The sequence below is a fragment of the Urocampus carinirostris genome, chromosome 18, assembly GCF_059441175.1.
Source record: "Urocampus carinirostris isolate Australia breed hairy pipefish chromosome 18, RoL_Ucar_1.0, whole genome shotgun sequence".
In the NCBI taxonomy this organism is placed as follows: Eukaryota; Metazoa; Chordata; class Actinopteri; order Syngnathiformes; family Syngnathidae; genus Urocampus; species Urocampus carinirostris.
The window spans coordinates 2124791-2137451 of record NC_142366.1 but is presented as its reverse complement, the minus strand read 5'-3'; the positions used below and the strand labels follow the sequence as shown (position 1 = coordinate 2137451).

The window sequence follows — 12661 nt, the reverse complement described above, 5'->3', positions numbered from 1 at the left end:
TTCCAAATGAGAAGCTGAACTGGGGCCCGCGGGCACCAAAAGGTCCGGTAAACTGGAAAACAGGCCTAGAGGCAACGCAGTTCTGAAATAGGAACATGCAATCTGACTCAGTTCTGAAGCAGGGACCCCAGATGCAGCACATGTCCGTAACACGAGAACAGTAACCAACGGTTTAACTTCACATGATGTGCTTTATAAATTATCTTAATATAAGCGAATACCATATCTATATTATAGAAAATCCCTTATTCCTGGACAAAGCGTGACTACTTTAGGATTGAGACAAAGTCCACACAAGAGTTTACTTGCAAACATTCTTTTATTCACAAACAAGAAAATAATCCGAAAGGGATCGATGGCATCTGGTGGACCTCATTGGCCCGACGCAGGCTTCCTAAGCACACTGTCAAAGGACGTCCCCCTGAGACCGATGTGCATATCAAAATCCGAATATATGCTGCAAGATCAATTTAAACCCGGTCACACTCACAACTGTTTGTGTTGCTCCTGATAGCCAGACAGTTGCTGCTTCGCCAACTCAAAGTAAACCTGCATAAAAACATTTTGTTTTGGTATTGTCCCAACCTAGTATGGATTTAATTTGGTTTTATCCTCTACTGTCAGTCAGATGTGAGAACTCTCCAAATCCAATCTGATTCGGATCATGTCTGGATCACTTTACTCATGCTCAAATTACATGAGAGCAGATCTGTGCTACATCAGATCTGATCTAGATCAAGTATTTATACATTTAGGTGTGAGATAGATCAGTGCTAAATCCAGTTTTCATTGCTTTTACACATTTACCTGAATCTTCGAGCACGTACTGTTGAGAGAAATCGACATGTCCTCCAAACTTTTCAGATGATCTGAAACAGACTTTTCAAAGTTGTCCAGCAGAACCACCCTACACACATGTAGAAGTGAGGATTATGAGTAATACTTGTATGAAGGTCCAAGTATTTTACAGTGGGACCTTTACCGTTGTTGGCAAATGTCATTATATAGCGAGGTGAATTGTTGTCGATATTCATCTGGCAGTGAGTGAATTTGGCCTTGGACCTTCTGCCAGCAGTCCTTTAAAAAATGTGGTTGAAATCAATTGTGACGCATCAATGAAGTCGTAGAAAAACAGACATCATAACGCTGTTGGAGATTTCTTTTGTAGAATTTGAGAGAGTTTTCGAAGCTTTGAGTAGAGTCTAGTTGTGGTAGGTCCTCTTGAAGGTTCTGAGGCTGCTCCTTTTTCAAAGAAGTCTGAAGTCCATATAGTTCTGTCGACAGCTCCATCTTTGAAGACCCTATAAAACTCATGTACTTATTCAATGGACTTCAGTACAGTAACCCTCCAGGATACGACATTAATCCGCACTGAGGCAGTACTGCAATGTAAAGATGCTGTAGCGGGGATAGAAACCTACGGTAGTTAGCAAATACCTCCCAAAACCCGCTGTACCCAAGGTAAAAACCAAGCTATGTATATTAAGTATTGTATATTTGTAATACACATGTGCTGTATATGAATAAGAGTATAAATAAATATGCATTGTTCCGACTTGTGGTATAAATAGACTGTAGAGGGCGCTTAAGACCTCTCTAACAGGTGAATAGTTTTGTAAAAGAAAGCGAATGCAGCAGAAACATCGAGACTAATGCACTACAGAAGCACTGTGTTACTTTCTGTGAAAAAAATCCTTAAAATTGTTGTTGCGTTGGACAATTATTGACTAAGTAGGAAACATTGTGACGACTTTCTGAATATACCGTTTTTTTAATTTTAGGATTAGCCTAGCACAAAATGTTTCTGTATAGTTAGAAAGCTAACAGCACTTTCTTTTACTTTTGTTCCAGTTTTACGGCGACATTTTTAGGATAATCGTCGAGGCCATTGCCTGAATAAACAGTGATTGCTGAAGAAAATAAGTTATTCGTCGTTCGCTAGCTGTCTAGTTCGCCAAGTCGGTGAAACTTGGGAGCGAGGGCACATATAAAATTAAATTTTATTTTGCGGTGGCGTAATCTGACCTGAACTGTCACAGTTGTAAAGTGGGTGGATGCAGTTGTTTGCATGGATTTGACGGATTAAAATTAAAACAGATTTTTAACTTCCAGTTGTGGGGATTTATGTTATTCTTAATTGTGAATTGGTTACAGTCATATTGTTTAGAGGGCTAACGATTTATGTCACCTCTTTGTATTTCTTGATAATCACTTCCACTTTTAGAATGACTGCAAGATTTCGGAACCATATTGAATTCAGGACAAACGAATACATTATTGTATCGAAGACTCACAAAGCCAGTGCATAATAATCCAAACTGAATAAAGAGAGAAATGTATGGTTTGAATGATGTGTGGATTTTCATGACATTAACCAATAACAGGCGTCTTCAAGATTTACCTCTACATATGTATTCACACCAAAAACTGGAATTGTATAAGATTTTGTTGTTGGCGTCATAGTAGGGCAGAAAAAACGCACCATAGATAGATACTTTATAGAGTGAAAATGACGTAAGCTTGGGGGTTTAATATTTATAAAACCAGCAAAAAAAAAACTCCAATAAATGTACCTGCCGGCTGCACATGAGGCGGAATCTCACTATGAAACTTCTTCATAGTAACACACTCATCAGAAAGGTAACCTGCCTCAAAAAGAAGAGACTGGTCAACCATAAGATCCTCCAAATGGACATAAATATTGATGTTTAGAGCTGCCTTAAATTGAGGGATTAATAGAAAGTAGTAGACCTGATTCTCTTGCCAGTCGTTTCCTGTTAAAACGCTGAAAAGTAGAAGAGTTGGCCTGCTTGTGATGGCTGGCATTGAAAATCAAATTTATTTTTAGATGCACCTTGTTTATCGGGGTAAAACTTTGTCCAATGTCCAAATTGTCTTCTGGAATGGTCTTAGGCTCCAGCCCCAAAACATCTTCAGGAAATGATAGATCGGCATTTTTTTAATAGTATCGAAAATATATATTTTTTTCAAATTCTGTAAGTGGTCTCACCAGGGACTTTTAATGGGGTTGAGCACACATATTGATCAAAAAGTATCTCTGCTCTATTTTGAGGAGTCTGCAAAGGGCACCAATCATCAAATAGGCAGGATTATTAAATCGCTATGTAATCAAATAGTTACCCTGGTAGCCGAAGATTCGTCATCACTGCTGGGCAACGACAGTGGAAGAACTGGAAATAAATGGTAGGTGTCAGTCAGAAGCTAAGCTGATATGAGTACAGTTTTTAAAGACAAACCTTTCAGTTGTTTGTGCGACTTCCTTCTGTAGGTTTTTAGGCCCGGTGGTCGTGTTAAGGTGGAGGCCTGAAGGCCATCACATGAACCTTTCTTGGCTTCCTGCTCAGAAAAAAAAAAAAAAAAAAAAAAAAAAAAATCAACAAAACAAAAATCTTAAAACTATTTCAATCACAACTTAAATTTGATTGGACCTCAGTCGTCCGACAGGAGTCCTCTGACTCTCTATTGAAGACCCCTGCAGTAACCTCTTTGAGCTCTCCGAGCAGCTGCGATTGGAAGAACAGCTTGACTCTGTGACCCTTAGTACCCAAGGGCATGATAGGAAACTTCAGGTTGACATCGAGGACAGCCTGATCCTTGCCACCTTCTTGAAATATAAACACATAGCTGTTTTCGTCTAAAAGACAACCTGAGTAAGCAAACCCTAACATGGAGGAATTGTGTCCTGTAATGTCTGCAGAGTAGATTTTGCTTGCTCTGATCCACTCCAACCCCATCTTTGGCTTTCAGGAATGTGCCCGTTTACAACCCTTCCTTCAAGCTTTCAATCTGAATTTTTTTCTACAAAGAGTTGGTGCTGATCTTCATATCTTCACTAATCACACTCATTAGTCCCACTCTCTCATTGTGTGTTTGATTCCAAAAGGTTAGACAGTACACCAGACACAATGTCAGTTTTGTCACTAAACGTACCAGCATTCTGGACCTCAAGCTGGTACCAGTCCACCTCTTTTTGAAGTAGGTGCACTGAACCCCACAGGAAGCTCTGGAAAAGATCACACATTCAAGCCAAGTAGCAGATGGGTCACGCAAATCACACCTACATCGGGGAGTTTTATAAAAAAGCTGACGCATCTTGATCCAAAATTAAAGTCCACCCAGAATTTGTCTGATTTGTCATTTTTGGGGCGAAAGAGCTGAGGAGATAAAGTGAAAGTCAACACAGTCAATGTGAAATATGAATCTACTTTGAACCTCAGTGGTCTCCAAGAAGGCTCTGATGCATGGGTAGGTCCAAACCCTGTCATTGAAAACAATCGAGAATCAGAAGCCAAGACCTTGGGATGGAAAATTCATTCCCCAGTCAGCACCTTCTCACTTTCCCTTGGCGATTGTTGAGGAAGTTTAGGAAACACCGACAATCCTGGTTGTAAACAGAAAATTGGGTCAGTGGAAGACTGGTCGCCAACACAACAGAGAAAATGCTTCGACACGGACCACATCAAAGTCCGAGCCATTGATGAGACCAAAGGCGTTGCCCATGTTAGAGCAGGAGAACCACTGACTGGCTCGCTGGACACGCTCCTGCCTGGCAGTAAGGTGGCACAAAGCCTCCACCAGGCTCACCTGCATCTCATAGTCTGCAATGCAACCATCGACAAAGTCTACCTCCATGGATTTTTCAAGCCATCTCCACATTGGACATAGTCCCAGAGGGTTTTGGAGATTTCTGGCCTCCGACACAACTGATTCACACAATTAACCTAGAATCAAGTGTCTTGGCAGCACAGAAATATCTGAAATCCTCATGGCCTATGGGGACCAGAATGGAAGCTTGCTTCACGTTCAGCTTACCCCCGACAGTGTGAATGGTTTCCACCAATTGCCACCTGCAGACAAAGCTTCATGAATGTTAGTGCGCAGACACAAAAAGTTTTAATTTGACCATAGTCACGTCATCTCCAGGGGAGTGTGGTCCGATCGGACTCTTCCTCTGATCGGCTCCCAGCGAATGCAGGATGCTGTTAAATGTTTCCACTGCCTGATCGCAACAAGTAAAGAAAATGGAAAACAATAACAGCGACACTGCCAGGATACAGCAACCTCGTCTTACGATGTTCATATTTTGATTCGTATGTTTTTCGGCTTCATCCCTACTGTATTACATCATCATCAAGTAATTTTGCATTAAAAAAAAAGAAAAACTTAACATTACTTTGATATTTGTGCATTTGACAGTAATGTCTGCTATTAGCTGACATATAGTAAGCCTGCATGTCTGCTATTGGTTTGCATCACGGCATAATAAAAATCCAGACTCAACGATGCACTACTGCATTTTTTGTACAGCATTAGCTGTGTGATAGGTTAAAGGTCTTTGAAATGGAATGTTGCGTAGTATATGTGGAGTGACACGACTGGATTTGTTAAGGAATAAGGAAATACAGTGAGACCTCGGTTATCGCGGTTAATGGGGACCAAAACCACCCGCAAAAAGTGAAAATCTGCAAAGTAGCGACGCCCCTTCAAAAAAAAAAAAATCATCTCATCTCATTATCTGCACCGCTTATCCTTATTAGGGTTGCGGAGGGGGCTGGAGCCCATCCCAGCCATCTCAGGGCAGTGGACACCCTAAACTGGTTGCCAGCCAATCGCAGCTGCAAATCACATTAGTTCTTCATCGACGCACAAGCCGAGTGATCAGCCGCTAAGAGTCGTACAGCTGGGCGATTTTACGTCCGCCCGGGACAATCGGAGACAAATTCACGACAGGGTTTCTACTTGCGCCGCACCCCGGGTGCCGTTCGGTCGCTCTCGCGAACGAGCCCCTATCCCGCAGCGCGGGTAGTTTCGGGCGCGATACGCACGACACCGCGACAAGCCAAGCTACGGCTACGGACGTGGGGTTAGGGGGGGGCGGTGAAGCGGAAGCCGCATCCAAACCGCACGCCGGGAAAACGAGAACGGCGCGCCGTGCTAGGGTCGTCAGCCGAAGGGGAATCCCCAGTTACGGGGGTAGCCCGATCACGCCCGCCACCTTTTCTCGCGTCGCGCCGTCACGCGGCCCGGGAGTGACCCCCACTGCGGTTAATTTAATGAATGCAAGAGTTTGTGCTCGGGATAGATGTGAATGGCGAAGGATAGTTAAAAATTACTGATATTAACACAGCGACAATTGGCTAACCTGCGCTTTTGGGTGGCCTGCCAGGGCCAGCAGGGGGGATCGAACGATATGATGCAAAGGGGGTAAACCAGTGTATGCTGTCGGGACTCTCTGCTGATGAAGGGTTACATGGAACAGCAACTCGCCCCTTATTGGGCTGTAGGCCTAATGTGCGGTGTCAGGTCAGGAGGAAAGTGGAGAGATTGTGTGGTCTTGACTCTGGCCATCTCCCACCAGGGGATATGGCTTCGGCATATTGATTGGTGGATAGTACTTACAATACAATATTTGTTATTTTAATGTTTTTATCCGGGCACATTAACATTAGCCAATTACTAAATGTTTCTATTCCTAAACACACAGCAACTTCACTTTCCAGTCCCCACTTTATAGCAGATTTGTGCCGTATCCTGGGTGTTTACTTTAATCACAATCCTTTGCTTACCGCTAGTCTGACATTGAAATGAAGTTGTGACTCCAGAAGTGTGTTGAGAAGTTCCACCAGGATCAATGACAGTTCAGTCGCTGACAGATTAACAAATACATGAGTTGTCTTTATATCACACCAGTGCTCACAAGACCAACCTGGGAGACGGGAGTTGTTCAGCAGCTGGAAGACAGATGTGTTAACAGAAGCTGTCTTTGATAACTGTCTTACCAGCGCCTGTTTGAGTGCCCTACCACAAGAAAGTTGTAAAAACTCTCCATCGGCGGTCGCTGGCTGGAGCGGCCCTGGGAACCAGAGGTCAGGAGCTTGCGTGCCATTTGGAGCCAAGACAGCACCTAAAACCAAAGTGATAATGCCATCATATTGACTGATGAGATTTCACCTGGAGATCATGTCATTTGTAGGTGAATTTTTGTTACCTGGTGGGTAATTCCAAGATCCACTAGGCTCTTGTTGTGGTCTTTGTTGTGCGCCAGAATCTCCAAAGACTTCAAAACCAGGTCCACTGGACCAACCTCAGCCGATTTCAGCAGCTATGTTCCATGTAAAAGATAATATATTTAAAGTTTGACGCTAAAAGTAAAGAGAAGACGCCAATTAATATTGAGGTTGTAAGAAAAACAAGGGGGGGGGGGCACACACAAAGCCCACAATATCCAACCTGTTAAACCTTTTTATTAATCATCTCCAAAGATACATAACCTAGACCAACCTCTATTCTAAAGGGTGTGGGAATCAAGGCAACATGATTGGCTTCCCGTCGCGATCACGGATGGAGTCAACCACAATGATGCAATCAGTGATCATAAATAAAAACAACGCTGGCGTTACAGTCACTCCTCATTGGAAGCGTTAAATGATCGAAAAGTATTGGATAAATTTTAATGTTGATATCAAACTATTAAAGGTATAAAAACACATCTTGTAAATTCAAAAAGCTTGTAATCATTTTTTACATGGAATGTTCAAAGATGTTCAATGAAGCACCATTGGTTTAAAGACACACATCGAGCCAACAAACACGTCCATTAGCAATGGTTGTAAGAGCTCATCAACGTCTCTTGGAATAGTGGGCACAAGTACCAATCCTTTCACAAATCCCCACAAAAAGAAATGGCATGGTGTGAAATCTGGTGAGCCAGGACATGAGATCGTCCAATCCATCTGTCTGGCAGTGTTGTGTTGTGTTTAGAAACCCTGAGGGTCCAGTTGGAAAAATACAATGATGCAATGTTTTTCTTTCCTTGTTTTATTTAAAATCCATGTTTAAATAAACCTTAGTGTATGTTGGATTAAACAGTGTGTGCATTCTGTTTTCATTCCTTCCAGATTGATAACACTTATCAAAATTCATAACCTGTAATAAAAATAACCTAAACGAATGTAAATGACTTTTGCCTTCTGGTGGCACGACGGTTGGGTGCTTTGAGCGCTGCCTTATGGTGCGTATAAATTCCATCTACTGCAGTCTCTTCGTGTGGAGTTTGCATGTTCTCCGTGTCAGCGTGGACACTAGGGTTTCCTCCCACGTTCCAAAACAGTTTTACTTAGCCAGTCCAAGTTTTCCCTAGGTGTGAATGAGTGACCGAATTGTTTGTCTCCGTGTGCCCTGCAACTGGCTGGCAACCCTGCCCACTGCCCAAAGATGGCTAGGTTGGACTTCAGCATCCCTTGTGAGGATAAGCGGTGCATAAAATAAATGGATTATTAGAGTTATTTTCTTCCAAAAAGTAACTGAGTCAGTTGTTTCGAGTTAGTTACTGAATTACTTTATACTGTGGTAAAAGTAACTAGGTATTAGGGAATGTAGCTATTTCTGTGACTTTAAAAATAAGTTGTTGTAGGTCAAAGAATTTAAAATTTTCTAAACAGTAATCGAGTCAGTTGGAGAATAACAGACAGGTAGATAGTTGTGTTATACAACCTTGTAATATTCATTGCTCCTCACCAGCAACAGAATTATCAGACACCAAAGGTGCAACAAAAATAAACAGTAAGCAATATCATAAAATAACAATCAGTAAGTACATAAATACGCACAAAGATATGCGCAAAAATGTACGTAAACACGCGCAGAAACGTACGCGTGAAAACGTATCCAGAAAACGTACTTTGCTTAAATATACGTAAAAACAAAAACGTACATAACACACCGCTTTTAACTGTCAGTCGGGGTAACGCAGAAGAAAAGTTTAATGATCCCGTTACTGAAAGAAATTACACAATGGCGTTATTCCCACTGTCATTATCAAGTCTCTGGAAGGGATTTCAGTATAGTTAATCATCCTTAGATGCCAGGGGTCGTTTTGATCAGATCTTTGTCCATTACTTAACTTTTCCGGCAAATGAGTTTGTGTAGGCTGCCCTATATGGAGAGTACGCATAGTGAAGCAGTTTTGTGAGAGTCACCAGATATAAACTATGGTAGTAGACAGTTAACTCCTCAACAGAACTTATTCCTTTAAAAAGTCCCACGTTTTGTGATTATACAAAGCAACGTGATCACCATGTTTACCAAAGGTTTATGCATCACTTCAGTGTTCTTGCAATCAAATGTTATTTTTCATGCAAAAAAGTAGCTTGATAGATAGAAAGGTAAACAGGTCCAAAAACCTAAAAGGGAGCTAAATAAAAGTGTAAATAGCCAGATAGAAAGCTGAAAAAAAATCTAGCTAGCTTGATGGAGGCCTAAATTTAGCTAAAAACTACCAAAAATTGTCAAATGTTAAAAGAAAAAAAAACTGCAGTTAATTTTTCTCTTGTGGATCTCTGAGTGTTGTCTCGCAGGCCAGATTGAAACCGTTGGTGGGCCTAACCTGGCCCATAGGCCGCATGCTGGACACCTGTCATTAAGGCCATTACCTTTTGGACCAGCAGGCCGAGTTGGATGAGTGTGCTCTCACACAAACCTTGGTCACAAAGAAAGCCAGCCAATCGTGACGCGTCCCCGCAGGACAGACACGCCTCCATCTCCATCTGCAACTGACACAGGAGAGTGATTGACAGGTGTCTCGGCCATTGGGATCAACAAGTTACGATATACTTTTCCAGTGCTGAATCGCAGTTTCACTTCTTAACGTATTTTTCCCGTAAATAGTAAATGGTCTGCATTGATATAGTGCTCGAACGGCAATGCACACCCTAAATAAATCACTTTTGAGAACTGTTATGCACTCTACCGTAAAGCTTATTGTGTTGAATTAAGTTTTATGGTAGAGTGCATAACAGTTTCAATGCGAGCGATTTGAATAGAAAAAGGCCAAATAAACATGTTACCTGCTCAAAAGTGATTTGTATACGGTGTGCATTGCCGTTCGATTACTTTCACAACAAATACAAAGACGGAATGGTTTAAGTTGTATTACATTCCCAACAAATGCAAGACGAAGTGGTTTTTGTTATATGTTCGCCATTACATTCCCGAAAAGTGAGATAAAAGAAAGATAAAACTAGGTAAAAGTGGTTGTAGTAGCGAGGGGATGCAAATTTCGGCAGGGACGCATTTCTCGGCATACGTTGGTGGGGAGAGGCTCCCTTTGTTCACAGCCCAGAGCCGGCTCATAAAGACGTTTCGTATACACAATGTGCATACATATACATATTTTTCACATAACGTTTACGAAATAAAACAAAATGAATCAAAAATACCAAAAAAACTTCGACTTTACCCCCAAAACGCACCCAAATAAATATTAAAGGAATACTTAATTATTCGAAGAATGGTGCAAAAAGGAAAAATAGCTTATAATACAACAAAGTTATGTTTTTCATATTTAGAACAAACTAAATAAGCTTAATTTTGGTGACTTTTTTAAAAATTTGATTCCTTGAGTAAAAACGTTAAAAATAAAACTGCAACACTCGTTTTTACCTGCAGATAGCGCTCGAGCTCTGATTTGATCATTGCATGCGCTGATATTATTTGAAACATATGAAATAAAATTAATTATGTGTAACAAAGAAAAACATTATCTATAGTATTTATAAAGAAAATCTGAAAAGATTACTGGGTCTTCGCTATTGTGGGCCCAAAAAGTTTAAAAAATACAAAATTGAAATAATAGAACAAAAACAGAAGCACGTTTATACACCGGTGAGAAAATCTGGATTTTTGTGTGAATATAAACGCGCTTTATTAATTCTAACGTCACTTTATTCCATTTGGCTTGATGGTCTGAAACTTTAAGAAAAAATTAACGTTTCTTTTTAACCAAATGACGCCAATCAAAATAAAACAGCGTGAATAATATTGCGTACGGAAACGTTAATCAGTGTATAATTTCACAAAAAAGTCGCACCTGTTGTGTGAGAGTTGAGTTTTATGCTACGCAAATAAAAATATAATACTAAAATAAAACACATTTGTTGATACAAATATGTTTTAAATATGTTCATGCGTAAAGTGCTTCAATTCGCTAATGCGTCGTAATTTATCGAGAAATGAAATGAGAAAAAAAATTATAATACGAAATACAATTCGAAATAATAATACGATAGCAGCAAAAATGTTTGTACCATGGTGCCGATCTGTCCACGCAAATCTCACAGCTGCACCTACTTAAGCTTAATCTATTTAAATAATTTAGCCACGTCACAAACGACAACTTAACGTTTTAAATAACCTACACAAACAACAGAAAAAAAATGAAAAAAATGTCATGAGTGCAGTGCAATAAAACATTTTTTAATGTTTACCGTTCCTGTAAAAATGGCCTAATATCCCACTCGCATACGTACCCTAAGTAATTAAAATGCTGTTCTTGGATCATCTGGAGAATATGGATGCTTTAAGTCTCTTTTGAAAGTTAATACTCCCAACTTTTGTCCCAAACTAAAATAATCACTGCAAGTGCTATACTTACATCTAAGTAATATAAGTCGGAATACACAGAAATAGCAGGTTTCTATTCTCAGATGAAATTTGTTTTGCAATCAAAGGCATCTTATCTGAAAAACACTTGGGACAATAGCTTGGAGCCTTACCTAGTACCTTTTTAAGTTTGTTTAATATCTGAAAAACTAAACATTGTATTTTACACATTTTTTCAATGTTAGGTCAAGGTGTTTCCATAAGTGGCCATTTGCAGACAACCATCTCACAACCCTAATAACTTTGCCTTTGTGTATATTACTTTTAGACATTGTGAAGGAGTTGTAAAAGTTTGAGTTCTCTTTCCAGATGTCAATCAATGATTGTGCACACTTTCACCTAAAATCCATGCGTAAAATGGATCCTATGTTGCATTTGCGCACATTTATTTCCAGCTGTGATTTCAATACAGCTTGTAAAGTCACGTAAAATTACGTTGGGAATTTAATTGGCTAACCGATGTGTCAATCCACATTTGAATCAGTCACTATTGATTAAATATTTTTTTAAGCCAAATTTGAATACAAGCACTCATAGTTTGTCCCAAGCTAAGGACCATGAAAAAAAAGCTTGTACTTGGCCAAGAGTAGTGTCAATGAAAAGGTCAGAAGCGGACGACTGTCGTGGAAATCACATTAAGAGTCTGTTTATTTTTTAAGGGGAATCATGGAGAGAAACAAACTCATTACAACAAGGATCATCAAATGATGCAGAAATGCTTTTAGGCAGATTTTTGGTATCTTTTGGCATTATCATGTGTTTTGGAGTAATGGTTTTTCACGGTTGGATTCTCTGGATTGTCCTGGATGTAACGAAGCCATTTTTTGTGGACATTCAACTCATTTGATGACTTTTTCAGACTGATAAGAATGTTTCTGTGATAAGTATATTTTGAAATGGTCATCATATTTTGAATCATAAGAGTTTAAACTTTCCAATGATATGTGCCACGACGTATTTCAGTGACTGGAGACATTGTGAAGATCGGACTGTGTTTATCAACAGTGACGGCCCAATAGCGGGCCTATGGACTATTAAGCAGGTTTAAAGACTATTCGCGCATGCGCAGTGTGAGACCTCTCTCCACATTTAGTCTTCAACTTCGACCAACAACAACTTAGTTTGTTCATTGTGAAAAGAGTTAAAATAATGAAGAGCATCAACAATAGAAATGAGGGTAAGCAAAAAAACTTTACTAATA

General features: G+C 40.1%; 1 protein-coding gene across 1 annotated transcript; it reads right to left on the bottom strand.

The window, feature by feature from the left end:
- Positions 1-300: 300 nt before the first annotated feature.
- On the bottom strand, positions 301-11165 carry sycp2l (synaptonemal complex protein 2-like). Its single transcript, XM_088322761.1, is given in 26 exon segments — positions 301-421; positions 491-549; positions 808-907; positions 983-1077; positions 1138-1301; positions 2574-2645; positions 2752-2785; positions 2855-2931; positions 3011-3077; positions 3142-3191; positions 3258-3357; positions 3450-3625; positions 3952-4024; positions 4083-4175; positions 4234-4279; positions 4350-4402; positions 4477-4619; positions 4834-4868; positions 4934-4969; positions 4971-5020; positions 6588-6667; positions 6728-6752; positions 6824-6925; positions 7010-7123; positions 9453-9572; positions 11106-11165. Coding segments are annotated over 26 exon segments (2016 nt in total). The 5' UTR covers positions 11109-11165; the 3' UTR covers positions 301-372.
- Between the last annotated feature and the right edge of the window lie 1496 nt (positions 11166-12661).